Genomic DNA, 25,111 nt, shown 5'->3' on the forward strand with positions numbered 1-25,111 from the left:
AGAGCCCTCGGGTGAGAGGTCCAGCCCACCGAACCTGTCCCTGCCATCACAGTCCACACACCCATGGAGCCCTGCGCTGGGTGGACAGACACCAGGAGTCCTCACTCCCTCCATGACGGATACTGAAGGTGACCTCATGTGCTGACCCCAGGAGGCACAGACTGCACAGTGAGGAGCCTGACTGCCGGGGGGGAGGGGCGGGGGGGGTCCCAAGGCCAAGGCCAGCGCCACTCTCAACAGGAGAGTCTGACAATGACAAGCGCGTCTCCTTGTTCCCCTGATGAAGGCCTCACAGGCACTGTTGAGGCCTCCTAGAAGTTTAACAAAAATCACCAAACAACCAATCTCTGGAGGTCAGTAGCTTCAAAAAAAGAGTAATAGCACTCCCCATTTTGAGAAACTGTTTATTACATGCCATGCACTCTGGCCCAGGCCACACCCCTCCATGCCCCCACCGTTCTCTTCCTTTGGAATGCAGGCATGAAATCAGTGAATGATCATAAAACCTTAGAGTGGCAAAAGCCATCCCAGGCCTCATCCCAAAGCCAGAAACAGGGGAAGAGAACTTGATACATTTAGCTACAGAAGAACTTTAAACCCTATGCATAGTAAAAAAAAAAAAAACCAAAAAGGCTGGTAAAAAAAAAAAAAACAAAAAGGCCGGATGCAGTAGCTCACACCTGTAATCCCAGCACTTTGGGAAGCCAAGGAGGACAGATCCCTCAAGTCCAGGAGTTCGAGACCAGCCTGGGCAACATGGCAAAACCCCATCTCTACAAAAAAAAAAAAAACAAAAATTAGCCAGGCATGGTGGCATGCACCTGTAGTCCCAGCTACTGGGGAGGCTGAGGTGGAAGGATCACATGAGCCTGGGGAGGTCAAGGCTGCAGTGAGCTGTGATCACACCACTACAGTCCAGCCTGGGTGCACCCAGAGTAAGACCCTCTCTTAAAACAAAGCAGAAACAACAAAAAAGGCTGAACATGGCTGGGCGCTGTGGCTCACACCTGTAATCCCAGCACTTTGGGAGGCTGAGGCGGGTGGATCACGAGGTCAAGAGATCGAGACCATCCTGGTCAACATGGTGAAACCCTGTCTCTACTAAAAATACAAAAATTAGCTGGGCATGGTGGTGTGTGCCTGTAATCCTAGTTACTCAGAAGGCTGAGGCAGGAGAATTGCCTGAACCCAGGAGGCGGAGGTTGCGGTGAGCCTAGATCACGCCATTGCACTCCAGCCTGGGTAACAAGAGCAAAAAACTCCATCTCAAAAAAAAATTAATTAATTTTAAAAAGGCTGAACAAACAAAAAGCCAAAATCCAAAGCCAAAAGAAAAATGACAGAAAAATAAATGCAATGTACAAGAGTATATTGCACTACTGTATAATGCTCTATGCTACTGCACTGTTGTGGCACAATATACTTTTTTTTGAGACAGAGTCACATTCTGTCGCCCAGGGGAGTGCAGTGGCACAATCACCTCCTGGGTTCAAGCAAGCCTCCAGAGTAGTTGGGATTACTACTTGTATGCCATCACACCCCGCTAATTTTTGTATTTTTTAACAGAGAAGGGGGTTCACCATGGTGGCCAGGCTGGTCTGGAACTCCTGACTTCAGGTGATCTACCCATCTCAGCCTCCCAAAGTGCTGGGATTACAGGCGTGAGCCCCGGCACCCGGCCATACATTGCATTTACACTCTTGTACAGAGTAGCAAATGGCACAGAGAAGAGCTAAATTCTTTACCGTAACAAGCTCCTGGAATCCCTAAGAAAAAGACACACAGCCCAACAGAAAAATAAAAATTGGGCAAAGAACACAGACAGGCAACATTCCAAATGACCAATAATAAAATGAAAAGATGTTCATCACCAGCAGTCAAATAAATTAGGATTAACGTGATGAAAAGGGCTGTTTCGCCTCAGATTGCCAGAGACATAAAGCAATGGCACGCCTCAGGGCTGGCAAGAGGGCAGGCAAGCCCGAAGCCCGCTCACCAGTGGGTGGACGGCAGGCTGGTCCCGCGTTTCTGAAGGGCATTTGGCAAAATGCAGCATAGTAGTTGGCCCACGGGCCTCTGCTAGGCATTCGCCCCCAGGAAACGCTCAGAGCAGTTCCAAGGATGCCTCAGGAAAGCTGTTCATCACAGCACTGTTTTAAAAACTGACGCAGCGTGCCAAAACGTTAATAGCCCACGTCTCTGGGAAGTTACCTTATTAATTAGATCATCTCCTGCAGTTTGGTAAGGCAAGAGTATTTCTTTATGAGAAAAAATTGTTTATTGAAAAAATTCACGAAGGCATTAAAACAATGCTTTCAAGGGTTTCCTGACGCCAAAATTGGCGCTCAAGCTTCCCAGGCTGGTATGACTGGCACCACCCCTCTAAGGCAAGTCTCTGATTTGGGTCCTATCAAATCTCTGACACTTTCTAGGCAAGAACCGAACTCACAGATTCATCGTCCAGATCCGTGTGGATCAGGGCCCAGGGGGCTCACAGGAGCAGTGCGGTGTCCTGCATGCCATCTGCCCCTTCCACGAGTGGGCGCCGTGGGAGGATCCAGTGGGGTCTGCCCGTTCCCCGCCGCCCGGGGATGCTGAGCGCACCCGGGCTACTGCCGAGCTCGGGAACATACCCTGGACCTCTCAAAAAACAAAAGTGGAAAGACTTTCAAGGTCACATGGCCAGTGCACAGCAGAAGCAGAAACAGCGGCGGCCTCCAGGTTCCGGGCAGTTCCTAGAAAACCGTTCCCTCCCCCGAACCTGGTGGCAGGTGTGTGTTCGAGGAGCCACCGCCCCGGGCCTCCTTGGGTAGGCCGCGCGCCCACTCCCCACCGCAAGCTCGAGTGGGGCAGCGGCGGGGACCCGCGGAGTGCGCCCCCGACCCCAACCCAAAGCTGTGTGCTCAGCCGGAGCCTCGCGTGAACTTCAGGGAGGAACTCGGCCGGCGGCTGCGGCCCCGAGCGCTTTCCCACGGCCACGCCCCTCGCGCCCAGAACTTCCCGGCGACCCCGCGCCGCCCGCGCGCCCCCTCGGCGCCAGCACCGGAGGCGGTCGCAACGCGGGAGGCGGGCAGCCCCGAGCCCGGCCCGGCCCCAGAGCCTTCGCCCCGCACCCCCGCGGAGGGGGGCGGTGTCCGAACCTAGCGGGCGGGCGGGGGCGTCCCGGGGCGCGGGCGCGGCGGCAGGTGGGCGCGCTCTCGCGGGCGGGGGTCCGGCCGGGCCGCGCGCCTCCCCCGGAACTCGGCCGTGCCATTCCCATGATGCCCAGCCACGGGCACGGCTTCCGGAGCGCGGCCGCCGCCGCCGCCGCCCGGTAGGTCGCAGGGAGGGGGCGGCCTGGGGGGGTCGCCCCGCCCCCCGCCCCGCCCCTCCCCTCCCGCGCTTCCCACAGCGCGGCCCGGGCGCGGGACTCGGGGCGCGGGGCGCGGGGCGGGGGCGGCGGCGGCGCGCGGGGAGGCGGGGAGGCGGGGGCCTGGCCGGACGCCCCTGCGCCCCCTCCCCGCGCCCCGGCCGAGGGCGGAGCGCGCCGGCCCCGCAGCCTCCGGCCCGCCCCCCGCCCACCGCCTCCCCCGGGACGCGGGACGCGGGCGCAGGCGGGGTCGGGCGACCGGGGCCGGGCGGAGGTGAGCGGGCGCGGGACCGACGTTTTGGGAGGTCTGGGGGGGCTGGGAGGCCGGGGACAAGAGGGCGGTGCAGGCCGCGGCGGGCGGGCGGCCGGGGCTCCCGGGGCAGGCGGACGGGGATCGGCGCCGGGGCTGCTCCGTTCCCGGGCAGGGGTCCTGGCTCCGGGCTCCGCGCGCCTCTCGTTCCGCGCGCCCCGCGCCCCGGGAGCCCCAGGTGAGGTGCAGGTGAGGCCTGCGGCGGGGGAGCCTGGGCCTGGCCCCGGGAGGCCGCTGCCCTTCGGGAATGGCCGCGGCCCGGCGGGCCCGGGGACTGCGGTTCACGCCCTGCGCCAGGCGGAGCTTCCGGGAGGGTGGCCGCTCTCCCGGGCCCCGAGCTCCGGAGTCCTTGGATCCCAGAGCCGTAACTCCGGGGAGCAGACATGCCTGGAGGCCCGGCCTCTTCCCTGGAAGGCGTCCGTTCCCGCGGGGCTAGGTCCGGGTCGCCTAGCGTCGCGGCGGGAGTGATACGCGCGCCCCCGGGGAGGGGAGCGGCGCGGGGGACCCTGCCCAGCCCGCAGGCCGTGAGCTGCCTGAGCTCGGGAGTAGAGGGAGGTCCGGCGGGGTCACCCGGGAGGGGCTCACCTTGCCTGCAGTTCCCAAGCTCAGGAAATGGCGGTGCAGCTTTGCTGGGGGACGCTGGTTGTGAGGTTGTAAAATTGCAGCTTCTGCAAGGCTGGGAGCTGAGTTGCAGCCCACGCCCACTTCAGGGTGGCTGGCGCGGGTCCTCCTGCTGCCCCGCCTGCTCCCGCACCGAGGCTCCCCTCCCGGCCTGCGGACCCTGGCCCCCCTACCCTGGGGGAAAACCCCACCCCGGAGGCCAGAAGGCGAGCTGAGAAACGTAGAGCATTTGGGGGCGTTTCTCACAGGTGTCTGTTAGGATGAGGAGGGCCCAGTGTGGATGCTTGGATTCTCTCCAGCAGGTCGGTGTCCAGAGGGAGAAGATGCCGGGGTGTTTTCTGCTGCTTCCTAAAATCTGACACCGTGTGGCTTTGGGGTGCAGGTGCTGGGTGTCCCCACGGCCACCCTCAAGAGTTTATCCTGGGGCAGCAGCTTGAGGAAGCCTGCGCCTCTGGCTGGGCCCAGACGTATCTCTAAGTACAATTTGGGGGGTGCTTAGACAGTTATGCTCTGTCGCCCTGGCTGGAGTGCAGTGGTGGGATCTCTGCCTCCCAGTTCAAGCAGTTCTCATGCCTCAGCCCCCCACTAGTTGGGATTATAGGTGTGGGCTACCACACCTACCTAATTTATGTATTTTTAGTAGAGATGGGATTTCACCATGTTGGCCAGGCTGGTCTTGAACTCCTGGCCTCAAGTGATCCATCTGCCTTGACCTCCCAAAGTGCGGAGATTACAGGCATGAGCCACTGTCCCTGGCCCTAGGGGGCTTTTCGAGAATGATTCATATGGATAATGTTTTAAAGCCACAGGCTGTCCTAGGGAGATTCCCCCCTCCCCAGTTTTATTCATTTTTTTAAGATGGAGTCTCATTCTGTCTACCATGCTGGAGTGCAGTGGCTCAGTCTCGGCTCACTGCAACCTCCGCTTCCTGGGTTCAAGCAATTCTCCTGGCTCAGCCTCCTAAGTAGTTGGGACTACAGGTGCTCACCAGCACACCTGGCTAATTTTTGTATTTGTAGTAGAAAGGGGTTTCTCTATGTTGGTCAGGCTGGTCTCAAACTCCTGGCCTCAGGTGATCTACCTGCCTCAGCCTCACAAAGTGCTGGGATTATAGGCGTCAGCCACTGTACCTGGCCAGATTTTTTTTTTCTCTTTCTTGGACTAGGTGATTTGACAACTTAGAAAACTGTTCACTAGGAGTCCAGGCCCTCTCTGCAATTAGGCAGAAGCTGTAAAGGAGGCTAGTGGAGAAGAGAGCATTTCCCCAGAAAACTCCCCTCCCTGACCTTGCCATCTAGTGCAAAGACACTGCCCAGGCCGGTTTTCTTAAAGTCGTATTGCTGTTTAAGAAGTTAATAGGGCCCAGTGCGGAGTTTCAGGCCTGTAATCCCAGCAGAGGCAGAGTGCAGTGATTACACTCCAGCCTGGGCAATAAGAGCAAAACTCCATCTTTTTTAAAAAAAAAAGGAGTTAATAGTCTTGATTTAGACTCTTATCAGCCCAAAGAGAATGCACATGTTTTGTGATTTCTGTCATTTTGCAGAGGCAATTTGAATAAGAACCTGCAGTAAGGCAGGCATGGGTCTGCTAGCCAGTGAAAGGGCCCTGCCCCGTGGTTGGTCCCCAGTGCTCTGTGTCATTGGGGATCTCTCCAGAAGGTGACTTTGTGCCAGATGTCATGGGCTGCAGTGGGTGGCCAGAATCTGAGAACTGGTAGATACTTCACATCCCTGCCCCATCACCATCACTTCAGCCAGCATCAGACTTTTTGTCCAGGATAGTGATACATTCCTTGTGCCTGAATGCCTTTGTCTTAATGCATTAAATGAAATGTATTTGCATGGTGGTTTTAAATATCTTAGGGTAAGTTCTTTGAAAAGTTAATTTTGAGCCCTTAAGTTAATGATATTTCTTTCCAAAAAAATTATGTATGAACTGTAGCTTCAGCCTCTGATTAGATGCCTTCTCTTTGATTCTGGTAGTCAAAAGTCTGTTTACAAAAAGCAGAGAGGGGGTGCCTCAGCGTGTAAGTGAAGAGATGAAGACCTGACCCTGGGCGTGTGGGATCATGGCCACCACTTCATCCCCATCAATCTGGACTCAGAGAATTTCAAGTAATAATTGTATTTTAGTTGCCCTTTTAGAGCACAAATTGGCACTATCAAATGACTGGCTTCTGAATCTGCCTCGCCCCCTGCTTAATCGCGGGTTACCCTTCTCGGTCTCACCTGTGTCTAGGTGGCCAACCTCATCTGTTTTTTTTTTTTTTTTTTTTTGAGACCGCGTCTCACTTCCTTGCCCAGGCTGGAGTGCAATGGCACTATCTCAGCTCACTGCAACCTCCGCCTCCCAGGTTCAAGCAATTCTCCTTCTTGCCTCAGCCCCCTAATTAGCTGGAATTACAGGGACCCGCCACCACACCTGACTAACTTTTGTATTTTTAGTAGAGATGGGGTTTTATCTTATTGGTCAGACTGGTCTCAAACTCCTGACCTCAGGCGATCTACCTGCTTCAGCTTCCCAAAGTGGGAATCTCTCCAGATTATAGGCGTGAGCCACTGCACCCAGCCGCAGCCTCACCTCTTTGAGAAAAGATGGCGGCGTGTAAATAGCCGATTATGTGCTTGTCAGGAAGGAAGTGCCTGGTTAATTAGCGAAAGCTCATGGTAGAGAAGAATCCACAACAGATGCAAAACATACGGGCTGGTTTTCTCCCACCACTAAGGTCCTGAGGGCGGCCACGGCTTCCGAGCCAAGGGGAGTTCTGTGTCCATCAGCCCTGGGGGCTTGCTTGCATAGGAACTGCTTTGCATTCCAATTTTGGGGTAGGCAGGTGGGGATCAGAGCAACGTGTTAAGAATTAATAGTTGTGCGATGTCCCTAAGTGACTGCCGTTCACCTGGGGTTCCTCCCTGCAGTGGCAATCCCCAGGCCTTTTATGAGCAGGTCTTCATCGTGTTCCAAGCCCAGCCCAGCAGTTCTTCTGCGGCAGCCACCTTTGGTCTGAAATCTGGAAGCGCAGGATGAGAAGGGGCACGTCACTGCACTCAGGGTGACTTCTGTGCGGGCTAGCTGGGAAGAACGATGCGGTCCCATGAGATCATCTGGCAAATATACATCTGACGTTTAATACAAAGAGGGTTTAGTAAAAGCAATGATTCAAGATGTTTGGGAAAATAATTTCCAAGTGGCTCACATCTTACAACTTTTTGTTCCAGGAGCTTGCTGCTTGGGTCAAGAGTGAACCTGCACATGCCACCCTGCTGATCCCAGGTTTATAGCCATCTTTTTTCACCGGCAAAGAAGCATTTGCAGACGTTCTCTCATGGGTAGCGCTTGCCAACCTTTGGAGGTAAATAAAGCCTCTCCCATCTTATAGAAAAGCTGGAAGCCCGGAGTGAGAAGGGAAGAGTGGGGAGGTGCTTCGCCTGTGTGCCCCGGGCGGCACCGTGGCGGGTGGTTTGAAACATTTTCTTACTGAATCTTCCCAGCAGCCCTGGGCTGGAGCGAGTAAATTGATCCTTTCCAGCTGAGGAACCCGAGGCCCTGGGAGCATGAGTCACTCCCACAAGGACACCCAGCTAGCTGGACTCCGTAGGCCCTCTGCACTGCTCCTCTGGGGCCGCGCCTGCTATTGGCTGGGGTAGCTGTCCTTAGCTGCATCACGCCCATGTGCTTTCTTTCCTCCCAGGATGTGAAGCCGGCAGAGAAGTAAAGCGTCGCCCCTCTGCGCGCCCCTCCCGCCTGCTAGAATGTTTCTCATGAACGCCCTTCCAGTGGTTGCTCTCCAGTCCAAATGGGAGGGCTTTGGCCCGCCAGGGAGCTTTAGGTTCCCCGGGTGCTTCTCGGAGGCTGACGAGGGCGTGGAGAGGGCGGCGGTGAGCGCCCGGGTGCAGATGCTTATCACCACACTGCAGCGTGACGGGGCTGCTCGGGGCACCAGTGATGAGCGCGCCGCGCAGAGGGGCCACAGGGCAGAGGGATGCCACGATGCCAGGCCAGCAGCCAAGCCCCCCATGCACAAGGAGCCGCCTGCCTTGGCTGCCTGTGGCCTTGTGGCTGACATTAACCCCATGGGGGAGGAGGAAGCTGCAGACTTTGGCCCATTGGTGCTAGATTCAGACAGTGATGATTCTGTGGACCGAGACATTGAGGAGGCCATCCAGGAGTATCTGAAGGCAAAGAGTGGTGCCACACAGCCCGGGTCTGGCGGGGTCCAGCCAGGCACAGCCCAGCAGCCTTCCAGGGCCTCAGGTGGAGGCAGTAGATGTAAGCCAGAACCGGCTCACAGCAGTGCCCCTACTGCCCTGGGTCCCCCAAAGCTTGCGCCTGGCTCAGGCGGTGGCCCTGGCAGCCAGGTGGGATCCAGCCAGGACCAGGGCTCCGCCTCCCCGGTCAGTGTGAGCAGCGATGACTCCTTTGAGCAGAGCATCAGGGCGGAAATAGAACAGTTTCTAAACGAGAAGAGACAGCATGAGACCCAAAAATGTGATGGGTCAGTGGACAAGAAACCAGACCTCAATGAAAATTCGGCGGCCAAGTCACTCTTGAAATCCCACCGAGAGCCGGCCGCAAGGGTGGTGCGTCGGCAGGGTCTGATGGGCACCCAGAAGGAGCCCACCTTCCGCAGACCTCCGCGGTTAGCAAAGATGAACATGCAGCCCAGAAACCTCAGGTCCACGGTCACAATCATGCAGGAGCACGAGGGCAGCACAAAGCCAGCAGCCCCGTGCCGCCCTTCAGAAGCAGCGCAGGATCAAAGTGGGGTCAAGAGGAGCACCAGCGCCGCCAGGAGGGTAGGGCGACTCCCGAGCACGGCACAGGCGCCAGAGGCATCCGACTCCAGCAGCGACGACGGCATCGAGGAGGCCATCCAGCTGTACCAGCTGCAGAAAACACGCAAGGAGGCGGACGGGGACCTGTCCCAGAGGGCCCACCTCCGAGAGGAGAGGCAGCCTGAGCCTCCTGCACACAGCACAAGCAGTGCCACGAAAAGTGCCTTGCCTGAGACCCACAGGAAAACACCTGGCAAGAAGAAGCCAGTGGCCGCCAAGACCATAGACCCTGGCCCCGGGGGCCTGGACACTGACCGCTTCCCCAAGCTCCCGAAGGAAACCAAAGCTCTGCCTCCTGTGAGCCCGGCTCTCAGAAGCGAGTTTGCGGAACGGTCCTTGTGCCGGGCAGACACGTCCGCTGAGCTGATGTGCGCAGAAGCCATCCTGGACATTTCCAAGACGATCCTGCCAGCCCCCGTGAAGGGCAGCGACGGGTCCCTGTCCGCGAGCCCACTCTTCCACTCCGCCAACGTGCCTTTCCGCTCCGACGGTGACAGTAGCTCCGTGGACAGCGACGACAGCATCGAGCAGGAAATCCGGACCTTTTTGGCCCTCAAGGCGCAGTCGGGGAGTTTGCTGGCCAGAGGTGAGAGCTGCCCGCAGGCTGCCCAGGGCCCACTTTCGCCGCCTGGCCCCAATGGCCGGACTGGCAGCCCCAAGGCCCCTCTCTCTAAAACACCGGACCCACTGCTGGGCTGCAAAAGGAAGCGTAGAGGTGGCGGCCACGTGAGGCCATCCATGCCCAAGAAAACACGGGAGGTGGTGAAAGATGGGGGCCAGGATGCTGACCACAGCCAGGGGAGAGCCGAGCCCGGCCATGAGGGGCGGGACCTGCCCATCCAGGGCAAAGCCAGCGAGGCCCCCGGAGGAGAGGGTGCCACTCACCTGTCACAGGGCCAGGGTAAGACAGACGAGGCCAGGCACCTGGGTGAGAAGGAGAGCTCTGACGACAAAAGCAGCTCCCTGGACAGTGATGAGGACCTGGACACGGCCATCAAAGACTTGTTAAGGTCCAAGCGGAAGCTGAAGAAGCGGTGCAGGGAGCCCAGGGCAGCCTGCAGGAAGAAGGTCAGGTTCAGCACCTCGCAGACGCACTTCTTGGAGCAGCTGGGTGGGCTCCGGAGAGACTGGGAGGACAGGAGGCCGCCGGTGCTCAAGAGCTGCCTCTCCAAGTCCAAGAGAGACAGCGACGAGGGCCCTGGGAAGAAATCCCCCAGCATCTTTGGCGGCACGGCAGAGAGGACGAAGCAGGAGGGTGCTGGGAGCCAGGACACGGCCCCCACCTTCCGAGTGAGGAGACCGGCCTCTGCCTCCACCTGCGCCTCTGTCTCCGAAGGGAATCCATTCCCCAGGGAGTCCCAGGGCTCAGCTCCCAGCCCAGGCTCCCTGTCTGACGACAGCAGTTCGGTGGACAGCGACGATAGCATTGAACTGGAGATTCGGAAGTTCTTGGCAGAAAAGGCCAAGGAGTCGGTGAGCAGTTCAGAAGTTCAGGCAGAGGGCTCGGCTGCCCTCGGGACAGGAGGCCCAGCCAGGCCAGAGGTGCTGGGCAGGAAGGAGCCTGCCCCACCGCCTGGCATGTGTACCCGGAACCAGAGGGCCAGGGGGGCCCCACAGCCGGCAGAAGGGTCGCGAGGCACAGAGAGCTCAGGAGCGCAGGGTGCAGCTGGTCTGTTCGGCCAGGGCGGGAAGGGGGTCCCCACTGCTCCTGGCCGAGGGGATCCAGCACTGCCCAGGAGCACCAGCATCTCTGCCAAGGGGCTGTCACTGAGCAGGAAAAATGTTTACATTCACAGAGACCAGAGCCCACGAGGGACCGAACCTGCTGCCAAAAGTGCTTTTGGTCAGGTGCCCAGCTGTGCCACAGCGGGCACCGAGGCAGCAGGTGTCCGGGGGACCTTTCACATGGGCTGCGGGAGCCAGGGCTTCCTGACCCCCAGCCCAGGAGCTGAGAGGGACGCTCGAGCCCAGGCTGACCGCACCCTGCCCTGGAGCGACTTTGCCCACCAGAGTCGGCTGTCTAGTCCTTGGGCGCCGCGCTCTGAAGGTAGAGATGTAGCATGGAGTGGGGGTGTCGGGATTGAGAGGGATAAGGGGTCCGAGGGCCCCACTCGGGGCCTGCCCAGCCTGCCCCTTGCTGGCTTCTCCCCACTGCTGTCCACCCAGCTCTTCCACTTTGGAAAGGGCGTCTCCTGGGGGGGCAGGCAGGCCGGTCTCTTCAGCCCCCACCTGGGGCTGCCTCTGCAGGGCCCGTCCTTCTCGGCCTTCAGGGAGGCCCAGACCGGTCCCAGCCCTGTCTTTGGAAGCCCACACCTGCTGGCAAAGAAGGACGGCGGGTCCTGGCCAAGCAGGAAGGTGCAGCCGGGGCTGAGTTTGCATGACAGGAGGAGCTCGGGCTCAGAGGAAAGCGTTTTGGACCTGAGGTATAGACGAAGGGTCATCGATAGGGACGACCAGGACCAGGACGCCTTGGGAAGTGACGCCAGTGACTTCAGCGACACCTCCGGGGAGGACAGTGGCGGCAGCTCAGTAGTGAAGGTCTAAGCCCTTGAGCTGTAGGTTCCGTGCATTTGTGGAAAGCGGCGTAGCCGTGCGTGTGTCGTGCGTGTGTGTGATGGTCTGTGGTGGCCAGGAGGGGAGCAGGAGTCTGTTATACATACCCCTGTATATACGTACACCAACATGAAATGACGCTTTTATTTAACAGACGTGTCCTGGTAAATATGATTTTTGTAGCTTTTTGTAAATTATTTAAAGTGATGTAAAAAATATTTTTGGAAATCCTGTTGTTCAGTTTTGTAGGGTGTTCCTAACTGCAGTTTTCTGTGTTCTGCATACAAGTCTTAGATTAGAAACACTGGGTTCTAAGCATCACAGCCGGGTTCACAGAGACTGATGCTTTTTGTCGGTTGCTGGTGAGAATGCCCGGCGGTGGCTGCAGTGGTAGCCCGAGGGAGGCCGAGCTGCCCTCCCGGGCATCACTCAGATGCCCCGAGGTGTCCATCGGGAAGCTCCCAGGACAGCACTTTTTATACAGAGGACACCAACCCCCACCCGGCCCCCGATCCTTGGAGGCCAGAGCACATCTGAAAACTGCAGTCACAGCCGTCGTTTGGAAAAAAGTTTCGAAGCACAATGGTCATTGAGCCCGTGACCGCCCCCGTTGCATGTGAAATCCACACGGATGTCAGCGGTAGCGACTCTGAAGCCCAGCCCTGGGCCTGGGTGGGTTCATGTCCAATCTTGTTCAATCACTAGATGATTCTAACATCTAAATAAACCTCTTTTTATATGAAGTTTCTGTTCTTCCTTAATCATGGTTCTGAAAGATAACACATTTAAAATTTCCTTTTCTCTGGCTGGGTGCAGTGTCTCATGCCTGTAATCCCAGCACTTTGAGAGGCTGAGGTGGGCGGATCACCTGAAGTCAGGAGTCCAAGACCAGCCTGGCCAACATGACAAAACCTTGTCTCTACTAAAAATACAAATTTTTTTTTTTTTTTAAATTTTTTATTGGATTTTAGGTTTTGGGGTACATGAGCAGAGCATGCAAGACAGTTGCGTAGGAACACACATGGCAGTGTGCTTTTCTTTCCTTCTCCCCTTCACCCACATTTGGCATTTCTCCCCAGGCTATCCCTCCCCACCTCCCCCTCCCACTGACCCTCCCCTTTTCCCCCCAATAGACCCCAGTGTTTAGTACTCCCCTTTCTGTGTCCATGTGTTCTCATTTTTCATCACCCGCCTATGAGTGAGAATACGCGGTGTTTCATTTTCTGTTCTTGTGTCAGTTTGCTGAGGATGATGTTCTCCAGATTCATCCATGTCCCTACTAACGACACAAACTCATCATTTCTGATTGCTGCATAATATTCCATGGTGTATATGTGCCACATTTTTCCAATCCAGTCTATTATCAATGGGCATTTGGGTTGATTCCAGGTCTTTGCTATTGTAAACAGTGCTGCAATGAACATTCGTGTACATGTGTCCTTATAGTAGAACGACTTACAGCCTTTTGGATATATACCCAGTAATGGGATTGCTGGGTCAAATGGAATTTCTATTTCTAAGGCCTTGAGGAATCGCCACACTGTCTTCCACAATGGTTGAACTAATTTACACTCCCACCAACAGTGTAAAAGTGTTCCTTTTTCTCCACATCCTCTCCAGCATCTGTTGTCTCCAGATTTTTTAATGATCGCCATTCTAACTGGCGTGAGATGGTATCTCAATGTGGTTTTGATTTGCATCTCTCTGATGACCAGTGACGATGAGCATTTTTTCATATGATTGTTGGCCTCATATATGTCTTCTTTCGTAAAGTGTCTGTTCATATCCTTTGCCCACTTTTGAATGGGCTTGTTTGTTTTTTTCCTGTAAATCCGTTTGAGTTCTTTGTAAATTCTGGATATCAGCCCTTTGTCAGATGGGTAAACTGCAAAAATTTTTGCCCATTCTGTTGGTTGCCGATCCACTCTAGTGACTGTTTCTTTTGCCGTGCAGAAGCTGTGGAGTTTCATTAGGTCCCATTTGTCTATTTTGGCTTTTGTTGCCAATGCTTTTGGTGTTTTGTTCATGAAGTCCTTGCCTACTCCTATGTCCTGGATAGTTTTGCCTAGATTTCCTTCTAGGGTTTTTATCGTGCCACGTCTTATGTTTAAGTCTTTAATCCATCTGGAGTTAATTTTAGTGTAAGGTGTCAGGAAGGGGTCCAGTTTCTGCTTTCTGCACGTGGCTAGCCAGTTTTCCCATCACCATTTGTTAAACAGGGAATCCTTTCCCCCTTGCTTGTTTTTGTCAGGTTTATCAAAGATTGTATAGTTGTAGATATGTTGTGTTGCCTCGGGTGCCTCTGTTTTGTTCCATTGGTCTATATCTCTGTTTTGGTACCAGTACCACGCTGTTTTGATTACTGTAGCCTTGTAGTATAGTTTGAAATCCGGTAGTGTGATGCCCCCCGCTGTGTTCTTTTTGCTTAGAATTGACTTGGCTATGCGGGCTCTCTTTTGGTTCCATATGAAGTTCATGGTGGTTTTTTCCAGTTCTGTGAAGAAAGTCAATGGTAGCTTGATGGGGATAGCGTTGATTCTGTAAATTACTTTGGGCAGTATAGCCATTTTCACGATATTAATTCTTCCTAACCATGAACATGGAATGTTTCTCCATCTGTTTGTGTCCTCTCTGATTTCGTTGAGCAGTGGTTTGTAGTTCTCCTTGAAGAGGTCCCTTACGTTCCTTGTGAGTTGTATTCCAAGGTATTTTATTCTTTTTGTAGCAATTGTGAATGGCAGTTCGTTCTTGATTTGGCTTTCTTTAAGTCTGTTATTGGTGTAGACGAATGCTTGTGATTTTTGCACATTGATTTTTATATCCTGAGACTTTGCTGAAGTTGCTTATCAGTTTCAGGAGTTTTTGGGCTGAGGTGATGGGGTCTTCTAGGTATACTATCATGTCGTCTGCAAATAGAGACAATTTGGCTTCCACCTTTCCTATTTGAATACCCTTTATTTCTTTTTCTTGCCTGATTGCTCTGGCTAGAACTTCCAGAACTATATTGAATAGGAGTGGTGAAAGAGGGCATCCTTGTCTAGTGCCAGATTTCAAAGGGAATGATTCCACTTTTTGCCCATTCAGTATGATATTGGCTGTTGGTTTGTCATAAATAGCTTTTATTACTTTGAGATACGTTCCATCGATACCGAGTTTATTGAGGGTTTTTAGCATAAAGGGCTGTTGAATTTTGTCAAATGCCTTCTCTGCGTCAATTGAGATAATCATGTGGTTTTTGTTTTGGGTTCTGTTTATGTGGTGAATTACGTTTATAGACTTGCGTATGTTGAACCAGCCTTGCATCCCCGGGATGAATCCTACTTGATCATGGTGAATAAGTGTTTTGATTTGCTGTTGCATTCGGCTTGCCAATATTTTATTGAAGATTTTTGCATCTATGTTCATCATGGATATTGGCCTGAAGTTTTCTTTTCTTGTTGGGTCTCTGCCAGGTTTTGGTATCAGAATGATGTTGGTCTCGTAAAATGATTTGGGAAGTATTCCCTCTTTTTGGATTATTTGAAATAGTTTTAGAAGGAATGGTACCAGCTCCTCTTTGTGTGTCTGGTAGAATTCGGCTGTGAACCCGTCTGGACCTGGGCTTTTTTTGTGTGGTAGGCTCTTAATTGCTGCCTCGACTTCTGACTTTGTTATTGGTCTATTTATATTATACAGGCGTGGTGGCAGACGCCTGTAATTCCAGCTACTTGGGAGGCTGAGGCAGGAGAATCACTTGAACCCAGGAGACGAAGGTTGCAGTAAGCCGAGCTCTTGCCACTGCACTCCAGCCTGGATGACAAGAGTGAAACTCAAAAAAAAAAAAATGAATTTCCTTTTCTTACATTTGTCAGTAAGCGCTGCCTAGAACTTTGGTCCACAGAAACCTAGGACGGAGATGGCATGCAAAGCCCATTGGGGATAAGCGTTCTCCACACCTGCCTGCCAGAAACAGGAGCCCAGGCAAAGTTGTGCCCAACCACCAAGGCCAGCCCTTGGGGTGGCTTTCTGTGAGCTGCCTCCAGGACAGAATGCACAGGGCCCTCTCCTGCACCGTGGCGTGGTTAAAGGCAATGGCCTTGGCCTCAGTGTTGGCGCCCTGCGACACTGCCCTGGTGTCCTGTGCATTCTGCTCTGAGGCCACCGAAGTGCCCGTGGCTGCTACGGAGACGGAAGCAGTGCTGGGCGCTGATGGTTAATGACATTTACACTGTAATTGTCCAGCAGACTGATCAGTCACTGGAGGTTCCCAGTCAGCCTCCTGGCTTAGCTGCCATGCAGGGTTTACTTTGCAGCTGAATCTCGCTGGTCTTCAACATGCGAGTGACTTGTCTACACACTGTGCATCCCTGGGTTCTAGCAAGAGCTGACTGCTGCATCCAAATGCAGGCATGTGCCGCCTTCCGTCCACAGTCAACGTCTGCTGGGCTGGGAGCTGTGATGAAGGGCCCTGTGGTCCCCGTTCCCATCCAGCCCTGTCCTGTGTGTTTGGTCTTTGTTGTGGCACATTGCTTCACTTAAGTACTTAAGTGCTTCCAAGAGGAACAATATTTCTTTTTTTTTTTTTTTTTTTTTTTTGAGGCAGTCTTGCTCTGTCGCCCAGGCGGGAGTGTAGTGGCGCAGTCTTGGCTCACTGCAACCTCCGATTCCCAGGTTCAAGCAATCCTGCCTCAGCCTCCCAGATAGCTGGGATTACAGGCATGTATCACCACACCCAGCTAATTTTTGTATTTTAGTAGAGATGGGGTTTTATCATGTTGGCCAGGCTGGTCTTGAACTCTTAACCTCAAGTGATCTGCTCGCCTCAGCCTCCCAAAGCACTGGGATTACAGGCGTGAGCCACCACACCCAGCCTTAGGCAGTGCACTTAACCCTCAAAAAATCAGCTTGTTCTGTTCATGAGAACTGTTTTTCATAAATCGGTCACTACCTGTGAATCAGTTTATGCAGTGTCTTCTGCAGAGATGGGAAGGGGAGTCTGCCTGTGGGGGTGTCAGCCCCATTGTCCTGGGCCTGCCCAGGGAGGAGCCACAGCTGCAGTGCACGAAGCTCTGAGCCTGTCCCACTCTTGCCCCTATGCCCATCCCAGGGTCGCTTATCTCAGCTCTTGCCCAAGCCCAGGACCCTTTACACTTTCCCTCATGTTACCATGTCCTCTGCCAATGCCCCACGTAGCAGTGCAGGTCACAGTTGCTGCCGCCCCAGAAAGACCTCCCAAGCTTCAGGGACACGTCTGTAATACACAGTCACCGTCTAGGTCACGTGTCCCACCTGCATGTGTGTGTGGAGCATCCCCTCTCCATGTGCAGAGCAGTTGGCAGCTGGCTTACGGTCACTGTGGGTTGAACCCCCCGGGAACCTGCATTTTTCTACAGAACATTCTGGTCCATGTTCAGTTTTTGTAAGGAGGCGCTGTGTCATCGCTGGGGTCACCCCAGTGGGGTGGACTATGCAGGATGTCCCAGTTCAGAACTCTTTACTGATGCCCGTAGGGTCAGGCTTTGCTGTGACAAGCAGTGGCTTAAACCCTAACCACACGGCCCTCCTGATGGGGTTAAAACAGATGATCCTCCCTGGAGCACGGGGGGCTCCCTCCAACCCTTGTTCTGCTGATCGAAGCTGCCCTTGAAGCTCCTGTTGTCCTGCTTTCGGGAGTCACTGGGACCTTCAGACTCAGCTAGAGATGCATTCGTTTGTGCCTTCCTTCTTTTCACAAACTGGAATTGCCCATGGGCCACACAGCCTGAAAGTTTTGCTGCTTCACCCCTATACTGTCCTGTTTGTTTTAGAGAAGAGGCCAAAATCCAAAGATCGTCTGCACCTGCCAACGGCTTCTCCTGTGTGGGAGGGGCTGCCCAGGAGGGATACCAGCCCCTGTGTTTGCAGTCTGTCTCCCAGCACCTCCGCAGACGGGTGTGATGACATGACTGCATCCCATGGATACAGGCCTGGAGCCACTGTGGGAGTATATGTGTGCCCTCCCTCAGAAGGAGTCTCAGGTGTACGGTGTGCCGCTAAATCAAGCTCTTTGCAAGTCTGTGATTATTAAGACCTAGAGGTGAGTCATGTGCAAAAGCCCCTCTCTCTCTTCCCAGGGTAGGGCCAGGGTCCATTTCATCTAATGCAATGAATTGGGAGAGGCCAGGTTTTAAGGGCTTCTCGTCCTCCTGGGTGGGTTGCCTGACATCAGTCAGTGTCTCTGCAGTCCTACCGGAATAGAAGCGGGGATGGGAAAAGCTCTGGCGGTTAATGTCTGAAATTCTTCACCCACATCCCCGTATGAGGGGAGAAGCTTTCTTCAGGGAAGAGTCCCCCTTGTTTCATCTGTCACTTAGAATCTGAAGGGTCAGACAGCAGGTTTTCCCAGCTTGAGGTGTATTTGCTTAGGAAAATCAAACAGTACATTTCATTATTAGCACCTTATCTGTTCATATAACATGTAAAAGGCATTGCCCCCTGGATTCCGCCCCCCTCAAAATTAATGAAAAGATCTGTTGAAAGCAGGGTGGGGAACAGCATAGAACCCACAGTCCATATCCACAAGTCACAACCAGGTTTATTCCAAGGCATGGCTGTTGGGGAGGGTGGGGGACATATCAGTGTATTTGCAAAATCTTTGAGCTTTCTGGTATTGTATGTACTAAATGTAGGAGATTTTTTTTATTGTGAAGATATTTTACTGTGTAGTAGAAACCATTCTAATATTGACTGTCATTGAAAAATAAAAGGTCACTGATGAAAAATACAGAAATATAAATGAAAATGTACGTTCAAGAAGTGGCTGCTTTCAGACCAACCCAGCAGCAACATTTGGTGATTAGTAAAGTGATATGAAACTTATTTTTCTTTTCTTTTTTTTTTTTTTTTTTTTTTGATACAGGGTCTCACTCTGTTGCCCAGGCTGGAGTGCACTGGGGTAGTCTTGGCTCACTGCAGCCTCTGCTCCCTGAGTTCAAGCAATTCTCCTGCCTCAGCCTCCCAAGTAGCTGGAACTACAGGCAGGCACCACCATGCTTGGCTAATTTTTATATTTTTAGGAGAGACAGTTTTTCACCATGTTGACCAGGCTGGTCTCAAACGCCTGACCTCAAGTGATCTGCCCGCCTCAGTACCAAAGTGCTGGGGTTACAGGTGTGAGCCACCATGCCTGGCCAGGAATGCATTCTTTTCAGCATGTTGAGAAACCTGATTGATAAGGCATACTTTTTTTATTTCAATAGAAGCTAAACACAGATAGGTTACTGGTATTCTGGGTTTTTTAACCAATGACTGCAAAAACATTTTCAGTTTGATGCCTGGAGTCCCTGCTGGTTTTCTAGCTCAGAAGAAAAGTATTGTATAGATCCTGGCTTCAGGGCCAATTCTGTATATTTTTTAATTAAATACATTGATTTTTTCTGGAAAGCATTTTCATCCCAAATTGGACATTAACACTGTTGCCAAAATGTTTACTTACATGTATTTACACGTCGTTTATATGAAGAAATAAGCATTCCCTGTGGTGGTGCACACCTGTAATCCTAGCTACTCAGGAGGCTGAGGCAGGAGAATTGCTTGAACCCAGGAGGTAGAGGTTGCAGTGAGCTGAGATTGCACCACTGCACTCCAGCCTGGGCAACAGAGTGACACTGTGTCTCAGAAAAAAAAAAAAAAAAAGAAATGTAATAGAAACCAAACATGGCTGAGGATAGTTTCTCTTGAAAAAAAAAAAAAAAAAAGAAATAAGCATTCCCGATGTTTCACTTCTTCCCTAATTCATGAGTAGAATCCCTGCAGATAGGAGTCTCCATAAACAAGGTATTATTGATGCCGTGTAAGCGGGGGTTCTTCTTTATAGTTTCAGTACTTTCTAACTTTCCTGTAAGAACAAATCTTTCTCTCATAGAGGAAAAAAAAATCCATGTCATACACAAAATGTTTTTATTGGAGACCTTGTAACTCATAGTAAATGTGGATTTATGATGACACAGAGATAAAAATCTACTTGATGTAGCTGTTACCCCATCTTAGCAATGTCTGCATCAGCCCCTTCAACAATGAAGGGCGTTCCCCAATCTTGTCTCCTCCCCTGCCCTGCCCCTTGCTTGTGGCTGGAGGAGTTTCAGCTGCAACCTGTGTTCCCCGAGTCATCTCAGACGGTAACCCCTCCTGCCTGTTCAGCCTTGACCTGGCTGTCGAGGCGTCTGCTCCTCATCCTGCCCAGTGCCTGGCCCTTGCCCATACTTCAGTGGGGCATTGCGTGTCCTTGTGGGAACCCCGAGGTGCTGGTGCGGATCTCAGCCAGGGTGCTGGGTGCCTCAGGACAGGAGGTGCGCTCCTCACTGGTCTTGTGCGTAACAATGGCTCCCAAATAAAGACCCGGGTGGAGTTAACGGCGGGCACTCCTGGTGCTCAGGCCAGAATTCGGCCCCGGGATGCCCACAGCCCCACTCCGCCATGACAAATGTCAGATGAGATGGGAGCTCAGAATGTGACAACGTTTTTAATGCAAAGTCAACCATGAGCATCTTTCCTGTGTACTTATTAGACGTGAAACAGCAGAACTTCACAGCCCCATCTGCGTATTTTTCTACTCCATGGACAAGAGAATGATATTTTCAGGGAAGGCAATGCGGTCTGTGCCGTCACAATTGGGCGCATGGGGACAATAATTTTCCGGAGGCCCCTGGGGTCAGAGGACCCTAAAGTGGGCTTCCAGCCCCTCATTCGCAGATGGATGGCCTGCTGCTGTTGTAACTGGGGTGGAAGTTGAGCCGGTCACAGGGAGTGATGTAGTTATCGGGGCCAGTCACCATGCTCTTCTCCATGTAAACATTGAAAGTGTTGTTCCGGAACATTCCACCCGCTGCAAGTTGTTGGGAAAATTTATTTGAATTTGGATAAAACACTTTCTAGAAGAGATAAAGGAACATGAATTAATGATGCATAATATTCTTGAGCAATCCGTTGAATATTTTTGGAAGAAAAATAAGAATTCATAAGAAAATGCAGAGAAGCCAGAGGGGGCAGCTTTTAGCCTCTTCTTTGAGGTTGCCCACCCATGCCCCCACACACCCAGTCTTGCTTCCCATTTACAAGCATCCTAATCCATGCCCGATGCCTGGCACTTGCTGTTAACACTGTCCCTTGCACTATCCTAGGGATAGAAGGATGAGCTTTGGGGCCATCTGTGTGGCACCTCTACCTCCAGATGTGGCTGTGAGCATTGCCATGGGGTCAGGCCTGGAGTCGCCCCTAGGTCTGCTTTTCCTCACTGCATTACTCTGGGAAAGCCACCAGCCCTCTCTGAACTTCACTTTTCTCTTCTACGGAATAGAAATGAGATTCAGGTCAGTGGGTTTCAACCTTAACTGTGAATCAGAACCATCTGTAAAGTTTTGAAGAAGACATCACCGCCCATACCCAGCCAGCGCAGTGATCTGGGGAGGGCTGCCCTATTGAGGTTGAGAAGGGGGATGGTGAGCCACCCACATGGGCGGGCACCCCTGGTAGGAGTTATTCTACCAAGACAGCATCATTAGGTGACCATGGCATTCATGATGCCAGTGGCCTGGACCTCTGCCAAAATTTTACCCTATACGGGTGACCTGGGTGATCCTGTGTCACAGGTCACCTGATATCTCCTCGGCAAGAAGCAAGTGAAGAGAAAACTTTTTGTTTTTGAGAAGTTTTAGATCTACGGAAAAATTGAGCAGAAAGTACAGAGAGTTCCCAACCGACCTCCCTCGGCACACACGGTTCCCAGTTATTAGAATGTTGCACTCAAGAAACACTTGCTACAGTGGAGCCAGTGTTGACACTTAGTAACTAAGTCCACATTCTGCCATGGGACAAATGTATCATGACCTGAATCCACCCCTGCAGAACCAAAGAGAGGAATTCCCTTCAGTGCACTTGTTTTTCAAAAAATGGAATTCCATTTAAAAAAAAAAAAGTGCCCTGAAGGGAATTCCTCTCCTTGGTACTGCAGAGATGTAGTCCCAAGGGGTGTGGTACCAATTTGCTCTTGTCACCGAGGCTGGCATGCAACGGTGCTATCTCGGCTCACTGTAACCTCCGTCTCTGAGTTCAAGCGATTTTCCTGCCTCAGCCTCCCGAGTAGCTGGGATTACAGGCGTCCACCACTATGCCCAGCTAATTTTTGTATTTTTAGTAGAGATGGGGTTTCATCACATTGACTAGGCTGGTCTTGAACTCCTGACCTCAGGTTATCCTGGGATCACAAGCATAAGCCACTGTGCCCAGCCCTTCAGTGCACTTTTTAATGCAAGCATTTGTCTTCTGTTCCCACATGGGAGGTAAACAGCTTCTCTGGCATCCGCCCTTGGTCACGAAACTGGAACACAGACTCCAGATGCAGCAGGTGGATAAGAAGCAGGAAGACCTCCTTTGAAACCTGTCAGGAGTCCCTCGTGCCTCCTATGCCATCACCTGGCCATGTCAGTGGCATGAAGGCTCCTACCATTTATAATAGGGACACGTTTTCATGGCCTTTTATAAAACCGAAAACATCCGGAGCCATATGAGTGAGTGTTCTGGTCTTGTTGTTTTTGGTGACAGGGCCTGGCTCTGTCACCCAGAGTGGAATGCAATGGCACAATCACGGCTCACTGCAGCCTCAACCTCCTGGGCTCAAGCAATCCTCCCACCTCAGCCTCCTGAACAGCTGGGACTGCAGGTGCATGCCACCACACCCAGCTGATTATTTTATTTTATTTTTGTAGGGATGGGGTCTCACTATGTTGCCCAGGCTGGTCTTGAACTCCTAGCCTCAAGTGATCCTCTCACCTCAGCCTCCCAAAGTGCTGGGATTACAGGTGTGAGGCACCCTGCCCAGCTGTGTCTGGTCTTTTTCATAGAAATACCTGATCTCCAGGGAAAACTCAGGGTCATTTGACTCTGGGAAAGTGATTCTCAAATGCTCCAGCAGTGTTAGATAAGTAATCACCTTCTCACGAGAGCTCAGCCATTCATGCAACACAACTAAATAAGCATTCACCAGACCTTTCAATGATGAATGTTTTGACAAAGAAAAAAACGCCCCACAACATTCTCACCCCAAAATGGCTGTCCCACTTTCCCAGGTCCCTCTGTCCATTCACCTGGACCTGCAGGAGGCTTGGTTCCGGGAGATTCTAGGGGGGCCTGAGGTCAAGCTCAAAAGGCATTTGGCTTCCCCAAAGGCCCACAGGCTCCTGTGCCCACCAGTGCGCCTTGCCTGCCCACAGGCTATGCCATCAGCCTGTACTGCCTCTTAATGTCACAAGTTAACATCTCATAAAGTAAAATACCAGAAAGAAAGGAACCCTTCATTGATTTGCCTCAAAACTGACTGCTATAAACTGCAGGAGATGGTTGGGTATATGTATGACTGCTGTGCGTCTGGTGGGTGTATGGGGACAGAGTGATGTCAGCATGCATGTGTGACTGCCTGGCGTGTGGTGGGTGTATGGGGACAGAGTGATGTCAGCACGCATGTGTGACTGCCATGCTTGTGGTGGGTGTATGGGGACAGAGTGATGTCAGCACGCATGTGTGACTGCCGTGCGTGTGGTGGGTGTATGCGGACAGAGTGATGTCAGCACGTCCATATGCACTTTCCTCCTCTTTTAAAAACTCCACTCCCAAATGTATTTACTCGCTGAGTTCCACCCTACCCTCTCCCAAACAAGTTGAGGAACCTCCCTCCTCCCCATTTGTCATGCTGGAACTTTGGGCCCCTCCCTGGGTGTACCCCTCCCCGTCTCACTGTTGACCTATTGAGAACCCCAGGTTTTTAGCCTCTTCTTTGAGGCTGCCCACCCCCTGGCCCCCCAACACCCGGTCTTGCTTCCCACTTACGGGCATCTCGTGCACGGTGGGGGCTCTGCTCCCGTAAGCCTGGTTACTGGTCCTGTACACTGAGACAGCCTTCTGGGTGCTGGTGGATGAGAAACACTGTTTTCATTCATTCAATCTAATTCTGTCCAAGCCACAGCCTTGTATTTTGTTGGCGGCACTCCCCTGGAAATGCTCCCAGGGAAAGAGCCATGTGCCTGGCTGGGCTGGTGATGCAGCCTCAAAGGCAGCCTCCATGAGTGCCTGGCTGACGGTCCTGGATGGCCCAGCTTCCCTGGCCCCCTCTGCTCACAACTGTCCCTGCTCTTTCAAAGCAGGCCAAAGCCCTGAAGAGCAGGCAGCCAGCAAGTGCTGACCCCCAGCCCTGGCAGGGCCTTGGCACACGCTGCAATTTCTGGGTAACTTAGTCACCTTGTCAGGAGTGGAGGCTTGGCCTCCAGATCCTGCCACCCAGAGGGTCCCTCTGCCTCTGAGCCCCCACCCTCGCTGAGGCCATGCTTCTACTGGTACCACTGCCCCTGTCAGGGACAGGCCACTGAGAGGTTGCAGGCACACAGAGTAGCTCCACTGTAACCCCAGATCTTGTCCAAACTATTCTTCCTACATCCCCATCATCTCTCTGGGAGAACGAGGATACGAACAAACCCTGCCCTAGAGGACTGTTGAGAAACCAAACCCGGGGGCACCGCCAGATGCCTGCACCTGCCTGTCGGAATTCAAAGTTCCTTACTACTTCTTAGTCTGCGGCGCCCTGTGGCAGCTCACAGTCCGCAGCAAGACAGTGGAGGTGCTGCTGTGCTCATGCCCTGCAGCAGAGTTTCAGGGTAGAGAGGAGAGGTGACTCATCCGACACAAAACCGCGGAGCTGAGACCACAGCTGGGCTTTCTCATCCCCCCGCGGCCCCGCACCGCCTGACCCCGCCTGAACCCGCCTGACCCCGCCTGACCCTTTCCTTGTATCAGGCTCTAGGGAGCACTTCCTCAGCTCACTGGTGGGCGATGACAGCGCGGGCCCCCGATGACCACTCGCTCCTCTTGACTTCCGTAGCTAGGATCTTGGGGGTCTTGCGGGGCCTCTCAAACAGGGATATGGAGCAGGGGACGCCAGGCCCAGGCACGCTCCGGCTTCCTCACCTGTAGCCCCGGAACCACCCCGGGTTGTTGAATCGGCCCGGCAGGTCCGCGCTCACTCGGTAGTAGTCGTTGGTCCTCTCCGGCGGGGCCGTGGCCTTGGGCTCCACAGGCTCCCCGCACGGTCTGGGGCTTTCCTCGGCCATTGCGCCTCCGGCGGGAAGCGGGACTAGGCCGCGTCCTGTTGCCTAGCGACGGCCAGGTCACGTGACGGGGGCGCGAGCGGCGGGGCCTTAAAGGCGCAGCGCGTGGACCGGGCTCCTCGGAGGGCGAGTCCCCAGGGACCGGGAAGGTCAGGACGGCCAGGGATTCCCTGCTGGAACCGTCGTGTGGGGCAGCCCTAGGCCTCCAGCCGCCCGCGGGGGCACCGGGGCACCCCAGCATCGGGGCGTGGGCTCCCGGGGTAAAGGAACCCCAGGGCCTAGCACCCCGCCAGCCAGGTGACGGGGTTTAAGCGCTGCCGGTTCACGCGGCAGG

General features: G+C 53.5%; 2 protein-coding genes and 1 long non-coding RNA gene across 8 annotated transcripts in view; 1 reads left to right on the forward strand and 2 right to left on the reverse strand.

Annotated features, from left to right (window-relative positions):
• Positions 1 to 4,337, reverse strand: part of LOC144576978 (uncharacterized) — a 50,241-nt gene extending 45,904 nt beyond the window's left edge. The window contains exon 1 of the long non-coding RNA XR_013519960.1: positions 4,245 to 4,337. This is a non-coding gene — a long non-coding RNA (uncharacterized LOC144576978). The remainder of the gene's footprint in view (positions 1 to 4,244) is intronic.
• On the forward strand, positions 2,679 to 12,411 carry PPP1R26 (protein phosphatase 1 regulatory subunit 26). 4 transcript variants are annotated; one of them, XM_078331302.1, is made up of 3 exons: positions 2,679 to 2,771; positions 7,499 to 7,632; positions 7,972 to 12,411. In XM_078331302.1, exon 3 carries the CDS (start codon positions 8,033 to 8,035, stop codon positions 11,657 to 11,659), a length of 3,627 nt encoding a protein of 1,208 aa, XP_078187428.1. In that variant the 5' UTR covers positions 2,679 to 2,771; positions 7,499 to 7,632; positions 7,972 to 8,032; the 3' UTR covers positions 11,660 to 12,411. The 4 variants fall into 4 exon arrangements, with proteins under 4 accessions (XP_078187428.1, XP_078187439.1, XP_078187423.1 ...); XM_078331297.1 differs by lacking the exon at positions 2,679 to 2,771 and adding an exon at positions 3,267 to 3,313; XM_078331313.1 differs by having other exon boundaries at positions 7,499 to 12,411.
• A 7,157-nt stretch (positions 12,412 to 19,568) lies between these two features.
• PIERCE1 (piercer of microtubule wall 1) lies at positions 19,569 to 24,810 on the reverse strand. 3 transcript variants are annotated; one of them, XM_009005186.5, is made up of 3 exons: positions 24,638 to 24,810; positions 23,507 to 23,585; positions 19,569 to 20,510 (listed from the first exon to the last, which is right to left on the reverse strand). In XM_009005186.5, the coding sequence occupies exons 1-3, from the start codon at positions 24,778 to 24,780 to the stop codon at positions 20,454 to 20,456; spliced, it is 279 nt and encodes a 92-aa protein (XP_009003434.2). In that variant the 5' UTR covers positions 24,781 to 24,810; the 3' UTR covers positions 19,569 to 20,453. The 3 variants fall into 3 exon arrangements, with proteins under 3 accessions (XP_009003434.2, XP_002743503.2, XP_035118257.2); XM_002743457.6 differs by having other exon boundaries at positions 19,569 to 20,556; XM_035262366.3 differs by lacking the exon at positions 19,569 to 20,510 and adding an exon at positions 20,739 to 20,970.
• Positions 24,811 to 25,111: the final 301 nt, after the last annotated feature.

This window comes from Callithrix jacchus, chromosome 1 (assembly GCF_049354715.1).
Source record: "Callithrix jacchus isolate 240 chromosome 1, calJac240_pri, whole genome shotgun sequence".
NCBI classification, from domain to species: Eukaryota; Metazoa; Chordata; class Mammalia; order Primates; family Cebidae; genus Callithrix; species Callithrix jacchus.

What these genes read in the sequence shown, in the direction of transcription:
- PPP1R26 (XM_078331313.1), top strand. Translation starts at nt 8,033, where the DNA reads ATGTTTCTCATGAACGCCCTTCCAGTGGTTGCTCTCCAGTCCAAATGG.
- PIERCE1 (XM_002743457.6), bottom strand. Translation starts at nt 24,780, where the DNA reads ATGGCCGAGGAAAGCCCCAGACCGTGCGGGGAGCCTGTGGAGCCCAAG. An exon ending in GGGTGGTTCCGGGGCTACAG is followed by an intron (nt 23,586 to 24,637) that starts GTGAGGAAGCCG and finishes CTCATCCACCAG; the next exon opens with CACCCAGAAGGCTGTCTCAG. An exon ending in CCACCGTGCACGAGATGCCC is followed by an intron (nt 20,557 to 23,506) that starts GTAAGTGGGAAG and finishes TATCTCTTCTAG; the next exon opens with AAAGTGTTTTATCCAAATTC.